The sequence below is a fragment of the Lathyrus oleraceus genome, chromosome 5 (assembly GCF_024323335.1).
Source record: "Lathyrus oleraceus cultivar Zhongwan6 chromosome 5, CAAS_Psat_ZW6_1.0, whole genome shotgun sequence".
Lineage (NCBI taxonomy): Eukaryota > Viridiplantae > Streptophyta > Magnoliopsida > Fabales > Fabaceae > Lathyrus > Lathyrus oleraceus.
In genome coordinates this window covers 246,379,115-246,401,544 of record NC_066583.1, presented here as the reverse complement: position 1 = coordinate 246,401,544, position 22,430 = coordinate 246,379,115, and the positions used below count along the sequence as shown (strand labels likewise).

At 32.8% G+C, this 22,430-nt stretch overlaps 4 protein-coding genes across 4 annotated transcripts; 1 reads left to right on the top strand and 3 right to left on the bottom strand.

The window, feature by feature from the left end:
* Positions 1–870: 870 nt before the first annotated feature.
* Positions 871–6,922, bottom strand: LOC127083512 (linamarin synthase 1). Its single transcript, XM_051023817.1, has 2 exons — positions 6,212–6,922; positions 871–1,890 (listed from the first exon to the last, which is right to left on the bottom strand). Exons 1-2 carry the CDS (start codon positions 6,726–6,728, stop codon positions 947–949), a joined length of 1,461 nt encoding a protein of 486 aa, XP_050879774.1. The 5' UTR covers positions 6,729–6,922; the 3' UTR covers positions 871–946.
* Positions 6,923–12,147: 5,225 nt separating this feature from the next.
* Positions 12,148–13,047, bottom strand: LOC127080004 (linamarin synthase 1). Its single transcript, XM_051020343.1, has one exon. The coding sequence runs from the start codon at positions 13,045–13,047 to the stop codon at positions 12,148–12,150; it is 900 nt and encodes a 299-aa protein (XP_050876300.1).
* A 1,021-nt stretch (positions 13,048–14,068) lies between these two features.
* Positions 14,069–18,183, top strand: LOC127080002 (betaine aldehyde dehydrogenase, chloroplastic). Its single transcript, XM_051020342.1, has 15 exons — positions 14,069–14,275; positions 14,386–14,454; positions 14,547–14,643; positions 14,839–15,045; positions 15,143–15,258; positions 15,334–15,438; positions 15,519–15,691; positions 15,768–15,941; positions 16,292–16,602; positions 16,743–16,813; positions 16,961–17,151; positions 17,400–17,533; positions 17,652–17,749; positions 17,842–17,937; positions 18,028–18,183. The coding sequence occupies exons 1-15, from the start codon at positions 14,075–14,077 to the stop codon at positions 18,181–18,183; spliced, it is 2,199 nt and encodes a 732-aa protein (XP_050876299.1). The 5' UTR covers positions 14,069–14,074.
* Positions 18,184–19,901: 1,718 nt separating this feature from the next.
* LOC127080001 (uncharacterized mitochondrial protein AtMg00810-like) lies at positions 19,902–20,417 on the bottom strand. The gene has a single exon (XM_051020340.1). It carries the CDS (start codon positions 20,415–20,417, stop codon positions 19,902–19,904), a length of 516 nt encoding a protein of 171 aa, XP_050876297.1.
* Between the last annotated feature and the right edge of the window lie 2,013 nt (positions 20,418–22,430).

The following is a 22,430-nucleotide window of genomic DNA, read 5'->3' as shown; positions in this document are numbered from 1 at the left end:
AGGTTTTCTTTGAGTCTTTGTATTTAGTTTTTTGTGTGTGTAATACTCCATCTCAGAGAGTCTTTTATATTTTAGAAAGATATAGTATTTGGTATGTAATTGTAATTTTAATCATACTACAAATAATTGATTATTGCAAACACTTGGGAGAATGTTTGAGTGAAAGTGAGGGGATCTTAAATTCAAGGAAATTCAGAGAATGTTTGAGTGAAAGTGAGGGAATCTTAAATTCAAGGAAAATCTGAGTTAAAACTCACTAATAATATTAGGAAAAGGGTATTGAATAGGAAGAGTTCAGATGAAACTATCTTATACTATTGACTATTAGGATTGGTGAATTTCTTTTTCTTTGGGTGACAACCCTCCAGACTTAAGTGACATTACACTTAATTGAATTACAAATGTTTTGCCTTAATTATTTATTAATTGTTTAAATTGTTCATTTCTAATTCAAATCATCTTGTCTATCACATCGTTGCAATGTGTAATTCTGACCAAACAAAATTTCATTGTGGATATATACTCTAGAATATATAATAGTATTCTTTATCAGATGTAAACATTTTATTTTTATCAAAACTTCATGTTCCATTCTTCATCAAATTTTATTAATATCAATCATATTGGAATTGATTAAGTTTGAAACTTTATTAAGAATATATATATATATATATATATATATATATATATATATATATATATATATATATATATATATATATATATATATATATTTATTTATTTATTTATTTATTTATTTATTTATTTATTTTGCATAAACCATAATAAAATTATCAAAAAAATTATTTTATTTTAACATCAATATTTCGAGCTAGCAATCATAATAAAATAAATACAAAATAGAAATACTTAAAATAAAAATAATATAACATAAATATTGCATCTAACCAAAACACAATTCATATATTAGACTAATATTTGAAACTCAAATAATATTGTGATGAAGAACCTTCTTGATTAACTTGTGAAAATTATTGTATGATGATCCTTCCAAATCAATAGCTTTTGTAGCTTTGTTCCTCCATTCCAAGCATGCGTGTCTCATTTCTTTTCCCTTTTCTCCTTCCATCATCTCCATCACAATTTTCGTTATATCATCCCTTTTTACATCGTAGTTAATTTCCATCCCAATTCTCCAAGTGTTACATAAATATCTGCAGTTTGTTTGTTGCTCAGCAAAAAAAGGCCAGCAAATAGTAGGTACACTTGAAGAAATAGCTTCAAGTGTAGAATTCCAACCACAATGAGTTAAAAATCCTCCAACTGATGGATGAGCAAGAACTTGATCTTGAAAGCACCAACTAGTTATGTATCCTCTATCCTTTACCTCATCTAAAAATTCTTGTGGTAAAGATATAATTTCTTCACCCATTACTGTATCAGGCCTCATTATCCATAAGAATGGTAGTTTGCTATTTGCTATTCCCCAAGCAAATTCTTTCAAGTGTTGATTTGTCATAACAGTCACACTTCCATAGTTAACATATAGGACAGATAAAGGTTTCCATTTATTCAGCCATTTTATGCATTCTGGATCAGTTTTCCATAAACTTGAACCACTCTCCTTAAAACCATGTTCCTTTTCTGGAAAGTTCCTACCAAGCATGTGAAGGGGACCAATGCTATATATGTTTGGGTTTTTGGCCTTAAGCGTGTCGAGAGCTTCACCTTCCAATTCTTCGAATGTGTTAATTATAATTGTTGATGATCTCAAACAATTCTGTGCTTCAGACCCTTGAAAATCAAACATAATATCATTTAGATCGGTGATTCTAATGAAGCTTGGAAGATCTTTTAGTCTGATATCTTTCATTCCTGAAGTCCAATCTAAACTTGTGTCCAAGGTACCATCCACACTAAAATTTTCGTCTACAAATTTGACAAAAAATGAGTTGCCATTAATAAATTAGTTTATTAAATATACTTTGATTAAAATTTAATAATATTTTATTAAATAGTAAAATAATATTAAAATTTAAAGATCAAAGAATATAACATGCATCAGGAATAATTTAAATCAAACATAAATAAAGAATGAAAAAGTTAAAAACAAAAGCAATATACAAACGAAAACAAAGAAATTGATCAACACAAATTCGTACCAAAACAAAACACGAGGAATCAAACACCTCTAATGTCATTTTTGTTAGTATTTAGTTACCCTTTCTCTCGAGACAAATAAATGAATTCTAAATAAGGAAAATTGTGTAGACAATGAAAAACAAGTGATATGTAAGCAAATTCAAAGGTTTTTTCTTCTTCCAAAATATATCAATTGTTGCATGGGCCTCTTAGTGGAGAGGAACAACCAAGAACAATTTAAAAAAAAAATGCTTCAGGCTCTCTGAAAACATTCTGAAACAACTAATAATTTGCACCAAATTAATCAAGCCTTGACCTTGCGTCTGGTTCGTCGAACTACGCCGCACTCTAAAAATATGGAAGAAATGGGACAAAGAGGGATTTTCCATGATATTCAAACCAATATTAGAATACTTTAATATACACAAACCTCGCAGGATGCATTTGAAAAGGAGCAATCATCATATGGTTTAAGACTATGGAACCTTGCTTTGCATGTGATATTCTTTTAACAAGGACGACTATTTTACTTTTGATGATGAAAAGTCAAGCATATACTGTTAGGCGCATAAAGATGAAAACAAAATAATTAGGGCTTTTTGAACTTGACTATCTGATGATAGAAATCTAATGGAAGTTAAACTCAAGCCCCATCTCGAATAAATTCAAGCAAGTGTCTACACAAAGGAAAGTATCTGAAAAAGTCTTAAAGTACAAGGCAACCATACCTTAAGTAACCTGAGTGAAATCTATGTAATGTTGAAAGAGCGTCTTTCATAAAAGTGCTTGGATAGAATCACATACACACACGAAAACATTTTAAAAAATGATTTTACTAAAAAAAAATACTTTCAAAAATATCTTGAACTTATACTAGATGAGTTGGAAGTCAGTTGAAAAGATTTAAGCAAGTTTTTGTCTTTTCCAATCAATTGACACTCTATTCCAATCGATTGGGAGTTTTCAAAAATGCGCCCTAATCGATTAGGAAAACATATTAATGATGGTAATGGCAAGAACTTTTTATTTCCATTTTTAACTTGGTAATCTATTGTAAAGGAGTTAATCAATCGATTGGGACATGTTGCCAATCGATTGACAGGTCTTTAAACGCATTAAAGCGATTTCCTTTTGTGCCAACCTATAGCCTATAAATAGATGTCCCTTCCCTCATATCAAAATATTCAGAACTGAGTTTCATTTCATACCTCTCTCTCTCTCTCTCTCTCTCTCTCTCTCTCTCATTTTCTTTTACTTTCTCTCACTAAGTTTTTAACCTAAGTGGTTTTTGAGAAAATTCTTTTTGCAAGTTAGAAGTTGTATTTATGGAAGGGTAGTGTTGTAAGTTCACCAAGGGACAGTTCATCAAATTATGAATTTTTTGGGTTATAAGTTAAACCCGCAAAAGCTTTGGTTTGAAGATTGTGTAATAAAACCCTTGTTTAGGTTCGAAAGCACAACCCGTGATAAAAACTTTTATAGGTCTTTGGTTAGCCCATGGTAAACCTAAGTCAAGGTTAAAGCTTAGTCCATGACAAAAGCTTGTTAAGATTCGAGATTAGTCCGGTAGTAAAATCTCTCAAGTTATTGGTTATCCCGTCGTAAGACCAAGGTTTAAGGTTCGTAAGTTCAACTTGGTGTTAAAATCTCACAAAGTTTTTTTAGAAGCTTGAAGACTAACCGCTCCATGATTCTCGTAGAAAGGAGACTTACCGCTTTGGTTTTCCATTTAGAAGGAAGACTCGCCGCTTCACTTCGTTATTTACTGCTTAGTTGGAAGTCAAACTAAATTTTTTTCTTGTATAAGGAGGGTTCGTGAGTATAACCTACTAAAAACTCTCAAGTTTATTGGATACTCTCAAGATCAATTCTTGGGGACATGACTAAGTTGTTTCTTGACTGAACATATATAACTCTTGATTTTCATCTCTTCCCCTAACTTTTTACATTTTTTCAATTTAATTATATTTTTCTAATATATTTTCTATTGCTTAAATATTAAAACAAATTTTAAAATAGTTTTAAGCACTGAATCTAAATTGAAAAGTTTTTTAAAACCATGTTTTTCAGAACCATACAATTCACCACTTTTGTGCGGAAAGTTACATGTCCAACAAAGACCTTTATCTCAAAGCTATTAAAGAGCAGACAAAAAATCATAATCGAGAAGGTGCACTCATAGAAGGGAATGACACATTCGTCATATTCGCTACAAATCTTTTTGCTTTTATCACGGGTCAACACACCCCAATCTAAAGAAGGACATATATCCAAAAAGGTTATAACAAGATTACCATATCCAGTAAAGATAGAAACAGTTGACAAAGCGACGCAATAAAGTAAAGGTAAATTCTCAAGAACCCGCAAAACTAACTCTTTAGAAATAGCATGGTGACTTGGAAAAAATCAACAAACCTTATCAACGCTCCAGATCACCTTAGTAAAACATTTGAGTATTTCGATTTCCAAAGATCATTATGGTAGAACCCGTAAAAAGAAATTTGTAGCATAAGGCACATTTAAGGCGCAAATTATCAAGAATTAATGTCACCTCTTGACTTTCCATTCAAGTTGGGATGTGATCGGTACAAAAGGGAAAACACAAAAAAACTCGCACTTCCAAGCAGAGACAAAGGTTTAGGGACAACTGTTCTAAGACGACCTAAAGAGATAACGACCCCGACCTAGAGGAAGCAATAATTCGTTAAATGCTTGCAGCATAGGGGATTACTCTATGGAAGAGCATATGAAATCAAGATCCATCATAGATCCAATGGCTTCCCGCATCCTATGCTTGAAGAATAATAAAGTCGTTATAAGCGCTCTACTCTATAGAGTACACGCATGCGAATTTCAAGTATATACTTTCAAATTTTAAATTCATTCACTCATCGCAATCACATACAAATTTGAGCATCAGAGTGTTAACCTTGCAGATCATCCTCTCTTCCACTGCATGAGAAGTTTCAATCTACCGTTGCATCTCACAAACCCTATTCTCCGATCAATTCTGATTCTATAACGAAACACTAATATATATTTATTGAGATTAAATGATTAATGTTATTGTTGTTATTAGAGGTTTAATGTTATTATTGTTGTGTTATCCTAATTGTTTTTAAATGTCGTTCCTACTATATGAATTTACCGACCGAATACCATTTACAAATGAATACTTTATGATGTCCATTCAAGAATTTGCACATTGATTTTTACCTTTGATGGTTAATCATTTATATATGTTTTAATTTTGTTATAAAAAAAAGTGTGTGCGCTATTTTAACTTTGATATAAATAAATTATAATTTTAGTACATAAGAGTCATTTCTTCTGTTTAGGTTATGTTTAAAAAAAACATTTGTTCTGTTTAAGTTAATTTAGATTCTGTTTTGTTTAAAAAATATATAGATTAAAATGGAAATTTTATAAAATTATAAATAAAAAAACATAAAAGTAAGAGTTTTTTTCTCGATTGTTTTTCCAAGCCGACGTAAAAAAGTCTATATATATTATCTCTGTTGAAAGATAATGCAAAGGGAAAGGTGGGACGCACTTTCTAGTTTGAAAAATAATTGTTGTTTTGAATTTATTAATAATTTCATACTCCCCTCGATTGTCATCTATAAGAGAGAAATTTTATTATATAGTTTTTTTCTTTGATGATTTCTTTATTGCAAACTAAATAAATGGTATAATTAGTAGGCCTCATCTATTATCCAAAAAAAAAAGCCAAGAAAAATGATCCAAATATAATTTTATGAACACTTCATAAAATAGATATGAAACAAGTGTGCAGCAATCAAAACAAAAACGTATCAGTGTATGGTGTTGGTTGTCAACACGTGTGTCGGCAAAATCTTTCTGGTTGAATATTAAAACATGAACATAATAATATATAGTTTAATCATCAGAATACTTTTCATATAGCCGACCTATTGGACTTCTCATTTTCTTTGCTAACCTATTGACTAATTTGCATGTTTTTGCTTCCATCCTCCATAATTTATCAACCAATTTGCAAGATTTTGAAAATTAACACACGTTTTAGTTTAACTTAATTTGTTTCAATGATAAATTTCGATTAAATTAAATGCAGTTTGAGTCATACCTTTGAATGGAAGAATTCCTCTTTTGACAAGTTCATCAAAATACAAATATCCCAGAAATCCACAAGCTGAAGCTGTCCAAAACTGCAACTCTTGAATACCCAAATCTTTTGCTACTCTTCCAGCAAATCCAGAAAGCCCATCAGCAATTATGCATGTAACTGGATATGGTGATGAAGTGTTGAGCTTCATCACAAGCTCTTTGAATGGAGCATAACAGTTTTTTCTAACTGCTTCACACAACGGTTCAACGTCTTGTGTTGCATCTTTATCTGATTCTGGTAAACCATCATGTATGGTTTCGAATTGAAAATCTGGGAGACCTTTCACAAACTCTTCTCCAAGAGATTTAATCAAACGTTTGTGGTTGAACTCAGTGTTGACGAAGGTTATGTGAAAACCATTGCAACGGAAGAGTTTGGCTAGTTGCATCATTGGGTTGATATGACCCTGTGCTGGAAATGGAACAAATACAGCATGAGGCTTTTGATTAGGATGATAAGGAGGATTAGACTCCATTGAAATTATTTCAAATACATCAATTCTCTCAAAACTATACTTTTGTGAATTTATAGGTGGAGAAGAAGAACTGGTCAATGGCGGCTGGTTTAGTTTTTCCTAGTCGATGATATGTTATGTAATGTTATAGATAAGTTTCTTTTTTAAAGGATAAATATTAGAGACTCTTCAAATGTGCAATAATCGTTTTTTTTCCCAAGATATTCTAGTTCATTTCATTCATCAATAAACTATTAATTATTATGAGAGGATCAAAGAAAATTTGGAAACATACCTAAGAAGTTGAGGATGTGATTGTAACTGAATTTTTTTTAGTAAGGGGAGGATTAAAAGCCCATAGTTTAAAAGGAGAAGGAGAGAGGACACCAATCAAATCAGTATTTAAAAAAGAAATAATCTCTAAAGGTCAACTATCATAAAACAAAGTATACATAGTCCAAGATTTTATTAAAAAATATATTATAGTATTTTAGAAAAATAAAATTATATTATTAATATCATATTCAAGATTTTTTTTTAAAAATAATTTAGTTTTTTAATTAAAATTTTAAAATAACCATTATTTAAAAATATTTATCAAAATAATCATTTTTTCAAAAACATCTGACATAGACGTCAGGTGCATTGGCGCATCCAATGAAAATTCATTGGCGTCACATGCACTGGACATCCATGTCATGGTGCCACTAGGAGTGACACATGCATGTGTAGGTGTCACATGCAATGGCGCATGCATAATTCACTATATGTGTGTGCAAGTGCATGTGGCTACTGCTTTACCACTCCATCTATAAACGCAACCTATCATGATTTTTCACAGATCTTCTTACCATCTCCGACTTTGGAATGTAGATACGTTCGAACATCTTAACAGGACCTTGAACTGTTGGTTAGATGGAGAAATTGCAGATGGTGAAAGGATCAGAAGAACTCAATTGCTTGGTACGACGTTCAACCAAAATGGAGAAGTTCGTTTCTGGGTCATTGTTAAAACTGACAGAGACGTTCACATGATGATGTATACTTCTAACAAAATTATTTTGATGATTGTAATCGCATATTTATGTTGCTTATGTATTGTATTTGTTTGTGATGTTAGTTTATTTGTTGTAGTTGCTTGTGTTGTTGTTTAATTATTGTATTTGTTCTGCTTATCATATGAAATGAATGTTGTTTTTAATATAAAGCAAAAGAGCTAAAATTAAAATTATGTTGTTGTGCTTGGTCCAACACTGAGACAATTTGTACGAGTATGACCGGTCTAGCATTATGAACTACATAATCTAACCATTTTGTTTGTCGTATCCATTATGGTTCGAATACGGGTGCTGTTTGGGCAACCCTTTTTTCTTTCTTCGCATTATTTCATTGTGTCAGAGAATGTCCCCTTGATATACAGGCCAGTAATATTCTTTTGCTACCACCGAAAAGCTAATTTTGTAAACATTGCAAAGATTTATAACTTTGTAAACGTCGAATAGTAAGTTGGAAGGATCTTGTTGAACCATTGAACATGTTGCTATGACATGGGAGTGGGGCATACAAAATGCTTGGAACTTTCCACAGTCGCACCAACCTCTATCTAGTTCCACTCGATAGTGTCCCCTCGACATGCCTTCATTGTGATCCATTTACTCAACAACACTATACCAATCTTTAGTACGGTCAAACATCGTGACCACATGTGTGTTAGCTTTGGCAGCTTTCTCTTTAATGAATATCATTGAAGTATCGTTGAACAACTACCTAGATTGTAATGCTGAACTCCATTTGGAATGTATGATCTCAAATAGCGCCCCTAGCCTAAAATAGGTTGCTTGCACTAAAGCGGTTATCGATAGGTTTTGGATGCCTTTGAAGACAAAGTTCATTTATTCCACAAGATTTGTTGTCATGTGGCCCCATCGTTGATTGTTGTCGTATGCCCTAGTCCACTTCTCCAATGGAATATTATCCATCTACCTTACTGCATCTGCGTTTGACAATCTGATGTCTTTGTAGTAGTGTTTGAGAGAAGGTTCTATTAATGCATACCATGCATTGACAACCTTCTTCCGCAACATTTTATCTTTGATCTCCCACATGGAATTTTGATTGATATGTCTAATGCAATAGACATGCGTCGAAGGAGGATCCTGTCAGCCATTATCAATGTTTTTATATGAACTCACAATTGAAGTGTGTCTGTCTGAGATCAAACATAAGTTAGGTTGAGGAGCAATGTGCAATCGAAGATTTTTTAGGAAAAAACTCCATCCCCCAGCAGTCTCCCTTTCAACTAGTGCAAAGGCGATTGGAAAAATGTTGTTGTTGCCACCTGAATACACTACAATTTCTTTTCTATTCTTTTTTTCAAATGTGAAAACTTTGATCGTCTAATTATTGTAAACCGAGTTACTTATGTGTTACCAAAACAAAAACCGAATAACGCACACTCAAATATTTCACCACTGGTATGGACATTGATCATGTAATGTGGTGATGAAGACATTTTTGTAAGATGCAAGTTTAGTGTTTGGTGGTGAGTGCATTTATCACGTATTACCATGCAGTTAAATATGATTAATGGTGAATATCCATAAATGAAGGTATGCACCAAATGGTGTGGCACATGCTATATGGTTTTAACTTAGGTGCTACTTGTAGTGGCTTATACGAAGAATCTTGCATGCATAAGCCTAGGGTTCAGACTACAACGAATCTCTACCATGATTCCATTTTCACTGTCCAACGCATGTGCCCTTACCAATGGCACATGGTCTTAGAAAATAATGCATGCGTCATAACAAGACAAGGCATTCACCCTACATGATTCCCCTACCCTAAAAGGACAAACACGTGCGCCCTTACCAATGTCGCGTGCCCTAAAAAGACATTTATATGCCCTTACCAATGGCGCATTTTCAAATACATCACATGTAAAAGAAAATTTCACGTGAATGCAACTTACCCTCAACCTACTTTCACATCGATAAATACTGATGTTTATCAGTCTTTATGTAAAACTCAACCTATCAGCAAGAGATACTCAAACGCATTCAACAAAATGTCTCTATTGACCATGGGTGATAAACATCGAGGAACAATCGAAAATATTGTGACATTTGTATGTTATTACTTATTCTTATTTCCTAACAAAATGTCTATATTATTTATAACTTATTCTTACTTATTTCTTAATTATCTTTTGTTAGGACCCAAAGAGATTTCGATGTCGTGTACATGAATATGTACCACGTGATCCTTTGGTAGAACCATATCTTTGAGGATGTAGTTTTGGTAATTTACTCAACATAGTATCATACTCAGTTGACTATAAATTTATTCTTGCTTTGTTCGAAATATGGAGACCCGGGACCCACACATTTCACCTTCCTTCAGGTGAGTGTATCGTCACACTTGAGGATGTCTAATTGTTGTTAGGTCTATCTATCGATGGTAAGGCCGTAAATGGTACGGTTAACCAAGATAACTCTATATGCGGGAAATTTTTGGTGCCCCTTTGTGTGAAGACACAACTACGGGACTGACTTCGGGTCAACCTAGGGGTCAAGGTATTAATTTAAAATATCTTAAACATGATTATTCAAGTATAACATTAAACGAAGAAATTACTGAGTATGAAAAGATAATTAAAGCTCGTTGTTATATTATGATTCTATTTGATAATTTTTTTTCTTCATGAAAGTACTGGTAATACGGTAAACATTATGTATTTACCATTGTTACGAAACATAAATAAAGTAGGCAAATATAGTTGGGGTTCAACTGTTTTGTCCCATCTATATAGTTCGTTGTGTAAAAATGTCAAAAAAAATTATACGTTTTATTCTCGAACCTATTTACTACAACCATGAGGTTGGTCAAGAATACTGTCACTCACCCCAGTCAACGAGAAGCCATTCACATTCCCCTACGCAACAAACTAAGTTTATCTTAAATCTTCTAATTTGTTAGACTTTATTTTAAACTGATTGTAACTAATATATTTTCAATCTTTTCGATCTAAGTTGTCAGTTAAGAGGATGAACTACAACAGGTGTCCTAAACACGCTACAGTAGTCTATCACAATCTTTTAGACTACATTAGACCAGACGATGTATTACTATTAAACAAATCTACTTTTGATTTTAAAAAATTATCGAATTACATATCTGTAAGACCCTAATTTTGACCCCAAGATCCCTCATGCTATCTCATCATATGCATTGGCTTTGGGATCACACCTTGGCATCCTCCTTACCCCTCATTCATTGGGTCTGCATTGAGAGAGATCACCAAACACATTTGATTGTATCATACTTTGTTTCTTATTATTTACTAACAAAAATGCCAAAAATATGTCAATATATAATTTATTGCTTTTGTAGGTAGTGTGTGTATTCTCCCATGCTCCATCAAGCTCATATCTAGGGTTTGAGACCCTCAATACAAGGAGACTAATCAAGAGATGATTCACATTGACTCTAGACATCATATATGGCTTGCCACAAAACTAGACGTATTAAGGTTTTCAAACTTATACTTCTAGTTGTCCTGTCTCGTTCCATTTTAAACTGGTTAATAAAAGAGCGGGCTAAAATGAGACGGGTTGATTATTTTTTTATTCCAATGCAGATCTCTCACAAAATAATCTTATTAAGCTATGAGGTTAATCTCAAACTTGCAAACCCTAATCGTTTGTGCCATAGCTATTGCTTTTCATTCATTTGACAAGAGATATTTTACACGTTGTTTTTGCACACACAAAAAATCAACTTGATTTTATAGATGTTATTTTTTCTCACATTTTACATAACTTTTAATTAAAAACTACATGATCAATAACACAATCTATCTATAACACAATTTATTTTACATATTTTTATCCATTAGTTTTCTCTTTTAATATTTTCTTGCATGCAATTTTTTAGTTTAATAGTTTAAACTCTAAAATTTGAAGAAATTTTTTTTTTATTAAAAGTTATTTGCCGGTACTTTTGCTGACTTTCTAGTTCAACAACAACCTCGTGTACTTTCTCTTTTAGTAATAACTCGTTTGTGATATTAATATCAATCTTGAAAGAACTTCTATTAATGGAACCATACTTTCTTCCCTAAAACAATCCAAGCATTTAAGAAAAATAAAAATCGTGCATTATTTCTAAATTTATGAAAACTTTAATACAATTATAAAAATAAAAATAAAAAATAAACTAAAAAGTCTTTATGATCACCCTTGTTAATACATGAATCGCAATATTTTATTTTATCTTCGTTAATACAATTGTAACATTTAGAAGAAAAAGAGGCAATAATTTCCTACATTGGTATAGGATAACACAATTCAAAATAATAAGCATATAGTGATTGAAGCTCATTAAGAGTTCCATTAACAAAAATTAATAACACAATATATATATAAGGTAACACTAGTTATTATATGATCAAATGAGTAGCATTGTGGTGAAGAACCTCTTTCATTAATTTATAAAAATTGTCATACGAAGATCCTCCTGAATCAGTAGACTCTATAGCTTTCTTCTTCCACTCCAAACTCTTTTGTCTCATTTCTTTCCCTTCTTCTCCTTTCATCATTTTCATAACAAGTTTCGTTATCTCATCCCTTTTCACATCATGGTTAATTTCCATTCCTATTTTCCAAGTGTTGCATAAATACCTACAATTAGTTTGTTGCTCAGCAAAGAAAGGCCAACAAATTGTAGGCACACTTGAAGAAATTGCTTCAAGTGTAGAATTCCAACCACAATGAGTTAGAAATCCCCCAATTGAAGGGTGATCAAGAACTTGATCTTGAAAACACCAATTAGTTATGTATCCCCTATCCTTAACTTCATCTAAAAAATCTTGTGGCAAAGTTGAAGTCTCTTCTCCCATTACTACATCTGGTCTCATTATCCATAAAAATGGTAATTTGCTATTTGCTATTCCCCAAGCAAACTCTTTCAAATGATAATTTGTCATAACAGTTATACTTCCATAATTAATGTATAGGACTGAACAAGATTCCCATTTATTCAACCATTGTATGCATTCTGAGTCATTTTTCCATAAACTTGAACCCCTTAGCATGAAACCATTTTCATACTCAGGAAACTTCGTACAAAGCAAGTGAATTGGGCCAATAGTATATATGTTTGGGTTTTTGGCTCTAAGAGTGTCAAGGGCATCACCTTCCAATTCTTCAAATGTGTTAATGATGATTGTTGATGATGTCAAGCAATTTCGTGCCTCAGAACCCAAAAAATCAAACATAATATTATTAAGATCAGTGACTCTGAGGAAGCTTGGAAGATCCTTTAGTCTAATATCTTTCATTCCAGAGATCCAATCTAAACTTGAATCCAAAGTCCCATCGGAAATAAAATTCTCATCTAAAAAATTGACAAAAATATTATATTAAATTTTCTCAATATGAATATGAAATAATGTCTAACCCTAGACACATAATTGTACTTTTAGAATTTTAGATTTTTCCCCCTTTTCCCCCAGAAATTTGTCACAGTAAAAGCAGCAAAAAATTACGACAAATTAAAATCTTCTAGATCTGAAACATTTAGAAATATATTTAATTATCTTTATTTTTAAAACTTTTGAAGTGTCAATCCATTTTATGATGCATGGTGTAGATAACCAGCTACATATGACCAATAAAGATAAAATAAATAAATAAGAGTTAAAAGTGTTGGAATTAACACTAGTACAAAAAGAATAATATAATTTGTAAATTTACACCCGTTTTACAAAAAACGGGTGTAAAAGGCAAATGCGGTGGCAGTTTTGTAAATAAAGTCTTATTTTGAATTTTAGTACGTAACAATAGACACCCTATTTTTAAATAACGGGTGTAAATTCAAATATTATTTATTATCAACTCTATATTACACCTGATATTCAAAAAAAGGGTGTAAATTTAAAAATAAAAATAAAATATTCGTGCCTTAAACAATAACTTTTATTATTCTTATTTGTTTAATCTTAAATTTTCTTAAAAAAATAATAAATTTTAATATTAATATATAACAATAGACACCCTATATATAAAAATAGGGTGTATAATTATAACAATATAAATGACTAAATTTATATTAAACCCGTTATATTAAAATAGAGTGTAAATTTTGGAATATTAATATAACAATAGACACCCTATATTTAAAAATAGGGTGTATAATTATAACAATATAAATGACTAAATTTATATTAAACCCGTTATATTAAAATAGGGTGTAAATTTAGGAATCCCTAAGTACAATTTATCATTACCGCCTAAAATATAACCCTGACTTCTCATGTTCCAAAACAATAGTAATAATGGGAGACGAGTCACACACACAGAAAAAAGATGGTGTTTGACGGAGAAGCCGCGTCGTCGCTGGTGAAGGAACTGAGGGTGAGTTTCAGTTCCGGTAAGACGCGAAGTTACGAATGGAGAATATCGCAGGTGAAGGCTCTTTTGAAAATGATGGCTGAACGAGAGGATGAAATCGTTGATGCTCTTCGTTCTGACCTTGCTAAACCGCCACTCGAAACGGTCGTCTACGAGGTAATGTTATCTTCATGCTTAAGTTAATTCAAATCATGAAAGTTATCTTCCTCAATTACAGAGTAAGTGTTGTTCAACTCTTAATTAACCGATGCGATTTTGTTTTGCAGATTGGTATGTTTAAAAACTCATGTGAACTCGTGCTCAGGGAATTGAAACAATGGATGACACCAGAAAAGGTTATTTTTTACTTTAATTTCTACATTTATATTGCTTATATATATTGTTAGTTTATTTGATATATCATATGAAGTTTCTTTAATTATTTCAGGCTAAAACTTCAATCACAACTTTTCCGTCTTCGGCTGAAATCATACCTGAACCACTTGGTGTTGTGTTAGTCATCTCCGCGTGGAACTATCCATTTTGTAAGTCGACTTGAGCCGATTGGATTGACTTATTTGAATTTATCTGTAATTATACAAACAACATATAGATAATTTATATGATAATAATCTATATGTTAGTATTAAAATGTTTTTTAGTTGATATTTTCAGCTTATTGTTTCTTTGATGATGATCTATGAAGAATATAATATTAGTATTATTCTTTGTCTTTCTAGTGTTGTCCCTTGATCCAGTTGTCGGAGCTATAGCAGCTGGTAATGCTGTGGTTCTAAAACCATCAGAAATTGCTCCGGCTTCATCTTCACTGCTGGCGAAATTGTTAGGGGAGTACTTGGATAACTCGTCTATAAGAGTTGTGGAAGGAGCGGTGGATGAAACTACTGCCTTGTTGCAACAAAAGTGGGACAAAATTTTCTACACAGGTTTGTCTTGTTTGTTATTATTGATCTGTTTTTCATGGATGGCTGCGAGTTTTGAACAAAAAATGGTACTAGCATAAGTAATTCTTGAATATATCAGGTAATGGAAAAGTGGGACGGATAGTGATGGCTGCTGCTGCAAAACACCTTACACCAGTTGTTCTTGAACTTGGAGGAAAATCTCCAACTGTTGTTGATTCAAATGTCAATTTAGAGGTATTGAGTAAGGCCGAGTTTGTGTTGATTAGTTTGAGTTTATCTATTGACTAAAACCGTGTTTGTATTCACAAGGTTGCTGCAAGACGGATCATTTCTGGCAAATGGGGCTGTAACAATGGACAAGCCTGCATTTCTCCTGATTATCTTATAACAACAAAAGAATTTGCTCCGAAATTGGTATGAAATTTTCTTTGTGTAATCAAGAGTTGTAAATCTTTGTCTGTGTGTATCTAATGGTTGGTGCTTCTCATTTCCAGGTAGACGCGTTAAAGACTGAATTGGAAAACTGTTTTGGAAAGAACCCAATAGAATCCAACGATTTGTCGCGCATTGTGAACTCTAACCACTTTGCTCGCTTGTTAAAGTTCTTGGACGACGATAAGGTTTCTGGCAAGATTGTTTATGGAGGTGAAAAGGATGAAAGCAAATTGTAAGCTCTCATCTTGTTTCTTATTTTGAGTTTAAGATAGTGAAATTCAATGGATTTTGACACAAGCAAATTACAGGAGGATTGCTCCAACTATTTTATTAGACGTTCCACAAGATTCTCTGATAATGAGTGAGGAAATCTTTGGTCCATTGCTTCCGATAGTCACGGTAAGAATAAAAGCACACAAAAAAGAACTCATTTTATGTCATTTAGTTCAAATTTCATCTGTCTTCTTTGGTTATTTTTTACAGTAAAACTTCCAATGCCTGATATGAAGCTAGAGTTTTATTGTTATAAGTTTGTAACCATTTTGATTTCCAGTAATGAGTTGATGAAACTTGAAATTTTAATCATGAAGTACTGCTTATAGCTTGTAAGTAGTTGTTTGGCAAATTGCTCTTTCATGAACTTTCTATTTCAAAACCATGCTGTAGTGTTACTCTCTAAATTTGCTGTGGGTAAATAGTCTTCTACCTCTTACTTGCTTTCAATATTACTTGATGAGCATAGGTTTTCATGTTGTATCTTACCATTTCACTTTAGATAAATATTATTACATTAAGACCTCATTTGGTTTATAAACTTGTATTATAACTGCAGATTTGGTTCTGCCAGAGCCGTAAACCGGCGCTACATCAGTGATTGTGTGCCTTTGAAAATCCGCATACAAGCATCGGCAGGTTTTGTTAGTGCCAGCGCTCTTGGAATGGCCTGTGGTCCTGCATTAGCTGGCTTACTGCAGACGAATTTTAAGATTTACAATGTTACATTTAATCAAGATACTTTGCCAGGGTGGGTTATGACTATTGCTTGGCTTATTTATTCAATATGGCTGTGGATCTCTTTTGTGGAACCTTCTCGTGAATTTGAAGAGGACCGTAAAACAGATAAATCTCAGAAATCTAATGCTGGTACCTCTACTGATGACTTTTACTTTTTCTATTGTGATCTATCAAGATAGTTAATCTGTATCATGCCATCTCATTGTTAATCATTATAGAAAATCATCTATGACTGCAATATATCCTTGCACTATTTTCATTCTGTAAAGCTCCAGAGGAATCTCGTCAGCCAGCCACTTCAATTGGATCGGCATATAGACTCCTTACACCTTCTGTAAAGGTTTGTGAGCAACTCTAAATGTCATACTATCAATCCACTAGATGTTTTGCAAGTTATTTATGTTCTAATTGTTTGATCTTGCAATTCACAAAGTTCCAATTGAATTCAAGATAAACGGTCCTGACCAAGTTTACTTAACATCTTCAGGTTCAATTATTGATATATTTCATGCTCAAATATGTGATGGAGATTTTACTAGCAGAATCTAGTGTCATCACAACATACTACTTTAAGTGGTCAACTGGCACAGTTGCCATTTTTCTTGCTGGCCTTGGTTTGACAGTTCTTCCTATAAACATTATTGTTGGAAGCTATGTAAGCAACTGGGTTGACGACAGGTAACATATAAGAAAAACTCATGTCTCATTTGATTGCACCCTTAGAAGCTTATCTAGATTTTGTAGTAAGATGCATGATAGTAAATTTTGAACTTCAATAGACAAAGCAATATAAAGATCCAAGTGATTATGATTTTCAATATAGATTTCTTTTGCAAGATCAATTTAGAACCTTAAATTTGTTGAAAATTGAAATATTATCCTTAAGAAGCTAAAGATATAACAGCTTTCTATTGATCTATTTGTAGGCAAATTTTGTTGGCATCAGAAATCATGGTTTTAATTGGCATAGTCTCGGCCTTTCATGTAATCATTCCATACTCTGAGCTGCAGTACATCTGTTCAGGTCTTCTCATGTTTGTTTCTGCTGAAGTACTTGAAGGTAACATTTTACTAGTAATTTTCTTTTCTATTTTTGGTAACTGCCGAAATTGAAAAAGAAAATTCCGATTTTATAATTGCAAGTGATATATTTGTAAGTTATCATTATAAACATGTAGTATATTTATTACTGAATTGCACTTATGGTGATAAAATTATAGTTGTACATGCTCTGAACCAACTAAAATTGTATGTGTTTCTATGTCGAGTGAAGAAAGTTAGTGTTGGTACAAATTTTGTGAAAAAGGAAAAAAGTTTGTGATGTTGTTGTTTTTGGTGGCTTTAATGTAACTAGGAGTTTATATGCAGGGGCATCAACAAGATAACGGATGGGCATGTGGATATTATGTCATGAAAAATATGTTTGACATTATTGATGCTTGTATTGTTGAAAGATTCAATGAGGTATTTTATATTACATATATTTAATGAAAAACATGTAAATTATTGTTTTAACATGTAGTTGTTTAATTTATTATATGTTTGAACTTGCAGATATTCACAGACACCTCATCATATGAAAAAGAGTCAATTGATCACATCCGACAACTTTGGGCTCAATTCTTTTTGCAAAAGGTTGAAGAGCAAGAGAACCAGGAAAAGAAAGATTTAATGACAAAACAGAAGCGATTAAAAAAAACTTATATATAGATATATTTTTGTTCCATGAATGATTTATTGGTACAAGTTACATGAACAAAGTGGTTGAATTTTTTTCTTACATGAATACAATTTTTGTTGATGTATGACTTGGTGCAAGATTCTAAAGATTAGAGAAATGTTTGTTTTGGTTATTTTTGTTTTTTATTGAATATCCAGGAATATATAAAAATATTTGGTTTAATGAAATTTCAAATAAAATATTTTTAAAAAAATTGAGATATTTTACACCCTTCATACACAAAATAGGGTGTAAATGTGTTAAAATTAAATGTAATTATAAGATATTTTACATTTGATATATCAAAAATAGGGTGTAAATATTTGTCATTTTACACCCGTTTGAATTATAATAGGGTGTAAATTCGTTTAACTTCAATGTATGTAGGTGACAATTTACACCCGTTTTATATTAAATAGGGTGTAAATGTCCTAAAATTCAATGTATATATCTACCAATTACACCTTTTTTTATCTAAAACAGGGTGTAATAGGTGACAATTTACACCCGTTTTATATTAAATAGGGTGTAAATGTCTTAAAATTTAATGTATATATCTACCAATTACACCCTTTTTTTAAATCTAAAATAGGGTGTAATATATTCTCTTTTTACACCCGTTTTAAAACGGGTGTAAATTCTTCATACATATCTCACCCTTTGAATTTACACCCTATCATAACGGGTGTAATATGTATAAAAAACGGGTGTAAAATCTTCTTTCTGCACTAGTGTAACCCCACTCTTGGAGATAATCCGAATCAATCTTGACTGAATAAGAATCAATCTTTCTGATTGATCGTTCTTCTCGTTCATCACTCTTCACTTGAGTGATTCAACCGCACCTTGGTTGCAAGATGATTATGCCGCACAATAATTTGAGAAGAAAAGAAATTCATGAAAGAGAATTGGGTAAGAAAACAGAAATTAGGATTTTGGGAGAAAATAAAGATGGACCAAACTCTGTAGAGTTTCTCTATATGTTTATTCTAACTAACTTTCTCTTGTTCAATTTTTTTTACAATGGTAGGGTATCTCTCTATTTGTAGATGATATTACTTGCACACTAAATAATCTCTAGCTAATTCAACTAAAAAAGGCTAAGTTTAACTTTGTCGAGATTAACTCCTTCAAAAATTATCTACTTCGACTATTATCGAATAAATTTGTTTCGACTCTGTCGAGTCTTACAGACATGCTTAACACAAAGAAATACATATTTAATACACAACCTAATCCATTGTGTCTAAGCTATCTACATTCATTATTTTTCTTAATCTCTTGAACAATTCGACCTCCACAACATGCGTCATGATATCTGCAATCTGACTCTTAGTTTTGTAGTGTTTTAAGTTTAGCTTCAGATTTGCTACTTGCTCTCGAAGATAATGGAACCTCATTTCGATGTGTTTGCTTCTTCCATGTTCTATCGGGTTCTTTGCCAGATTGATAGCAAACATGTTCACGATCTTCATGGTCATTACTCCATCGTTTTCTCCTGAAATCTCCTCGATCAGGTTCACAATCCACGTTGCTTGACACGCACAAAGGAAGACAACTATGTACTCAGTCTCACATTATGACAACGCTACCATTGGTTCCTTTCTTGAACTTGAAATGACTGGTGCACCACCTAACATAAACCCAATCCCAGTTATGGATTATCTATCCTCAACATCACCACACCAACTTGAGTCGGTGTATCCCACTAGTTTGCATTTTTTCCTCCATCTTCTGCAGGAAACAAAATTCCATAGTCGAGAGTTCCTCTACGATACCTTAGTATCCTTTTTGTGGCTGATAGGTGTGATACCTTTGGATTCTGCATGAATCTACTCACAATACTTGCACTATATGCTAGATTGGGCCTTCTGAGACAAATGTATCTTAATGATCCAATGAGTCTTTTATACTTAGTTAGATCAACATCATCTTCATCTGAGTCTTTCGACGGTTGCAGCCTTGGTTCAGTAGGTGTCAAAGTTTCATTGCATTCTTCCATCTCAAATCTTTTGAGTAATTCACTTGCATATCTTCTTTGAAGCATCATTGGGCCTTTACTACTCTTGTAGAATTCAATACACAAGAAGTATGAAATATTTCCCAAGTGAGCCATTTCTAACTCCTTTCTCAAATCACCTTTGAAGTCTTTGATCTCCTTCTTGCAGCTGCCAGTTATCAAGAGGTCATCGATATAGAGACATAGTATAAGAAATTCACTCATCCTTCTTCTGACATATACCCCATGCTCAGTTGTGCATTTCACAAATTATTTCTCTCTTAGGAAGCCATTTGTCTTCTTATTTCATGCTATTAGAGCTTGCTTAAGTCCATATAAGGCTTGATGCAGCATGTATACCTTATTTTCCTTGCCTTACTTCACAAACCCAATCAGTTATGCTACATAAACCTCTTTAACTAGACGACCATTCAGGTATGCACATTTCACGTCCATCTGATACACATACCATTTGTTCATGTTTGTTAGGCCAACAATCAACCTGATTATTTTGACCCTCGCAACTGGCGCAAAGGATTCATCAAATTCAATGCCTTATCTCTGGGGAAATCCTTTAGCTACTAGTCTTTCTTTGTGTCTGATTACTTCTCCTTTTGGATTCATCTTCACTTTATATACCCACTTCATATCAATTTCCTTCTTGCCTTGTGGAAATTCGACTAGTGACTAGGTATTGTTAACTTCTATAGACTTCAGTTCTTCATTCATCTCATGCATCTATTTTAAGTCCTTCAATGCCTCAGTTATATTTACTGGCTCACTATCTGCATGGAAAGCATAATGGATAATTTAGCCTTCATCATCGACCACATCATCTGATATAATCACACATTCTTGCAACCTGACAGACATGTTTCTTGTTCTTTGAGGTCTGCTTATGCCTGCTTGACCTCTGACTTGTTTTTTTCAAACTTCTCTATCAGCTTCATTAGATGATTCATCATATAGAATCCTATTGAATCCTTCTTGACATCGTCTTTCCAATCTTACCCCTTTAGCTCATATATGATCACGTCTCTTCTGATCATAACTTGCTTGTTTCAGGATTAAAATATTTTGTATCCTATGTAAGTATCACTTAGCTATACTTGTCATCAAGCTTCCTTCTAAAATGATTAGGCACATGTTTATGTGGTATAGATCCAAACACCTTCATATGTTTTAAGCTAGGCTTGACACCAGACTAACATTCTTCTGGCATCATTCCTTCTAGCTTCTTAGTTGGACATATGTTCAGGATGTATGTTGCAGTCGACACACCCTCACCCCATAACTTATTAGGCAAGTGCTTGCCTCTTAGAATACGCCTCACCATGTTCATGATGGTTCTATTCTTCCTATCTATAATTCCATTTTTTGTGGAGTATGGGATGGAACCAACTCATGCACAATCCCTTCTTTCTCACACAATTCATTGAAATATTTTGACACATATTCTCTTCCACCATCGGTTTCAGAGTCTTGAGCTTTCGACTGCTTTGTCTTTCCACCATATATTTAAACTTTGTGAACACCTCAAGTACATCATTTTTCTTCCTGATTAGGTATGTCCACAATTTTCGATTGAAATCATTTATGAATGTGACAAAGTATTTATTGCCTTCAACCTAATCTACCAGGATAGGGCCACACACATTTAAATATATGACTTCAAGAATTTCCTTCGACTTGCTTCCTGCATCTTTGCTGAAGTTATTCTTGTGTTGCTTTTCCTAAACACATTTTTCACACGCTTCATTTGGAATGTCAATTTCTGGTAATCCTGAAACCATGTTTCTTCTCTTCAAATTTTTTATGTCTTTGATGTTGAGATGGCCAAGTCTGTAGTGCCACAACCATTCATCTCTTCTTGCTGTAGTTGATAAAAACTTGTGCTCCATCACATTGAGTTCAATCTTGAAGGTTATGTTATGAGACATAGGTTCCTTCAAGATTAACCTACCTCATGAGTCGAGAAGTCTCATCATCTTATCTTCGATCAACACTTTGTAATTTTTCTCGAGCAGTTGCCATATGCTGAGCAAACTGCTTTTCATGCTTGGTATATATAGTACATTGGAAATTACTGACCTTTTTCCGTTTTTCCTCATAATTAGAACATCACTAATACCTTCAGTGGTCAGGGTATTATCATTTATGAATTTCACCTTGTTCTTCATCAAGCGAATCATGTTGACAAACTAGTCTTTCGTTCCAGTCATATGTGATGAGAAGCCT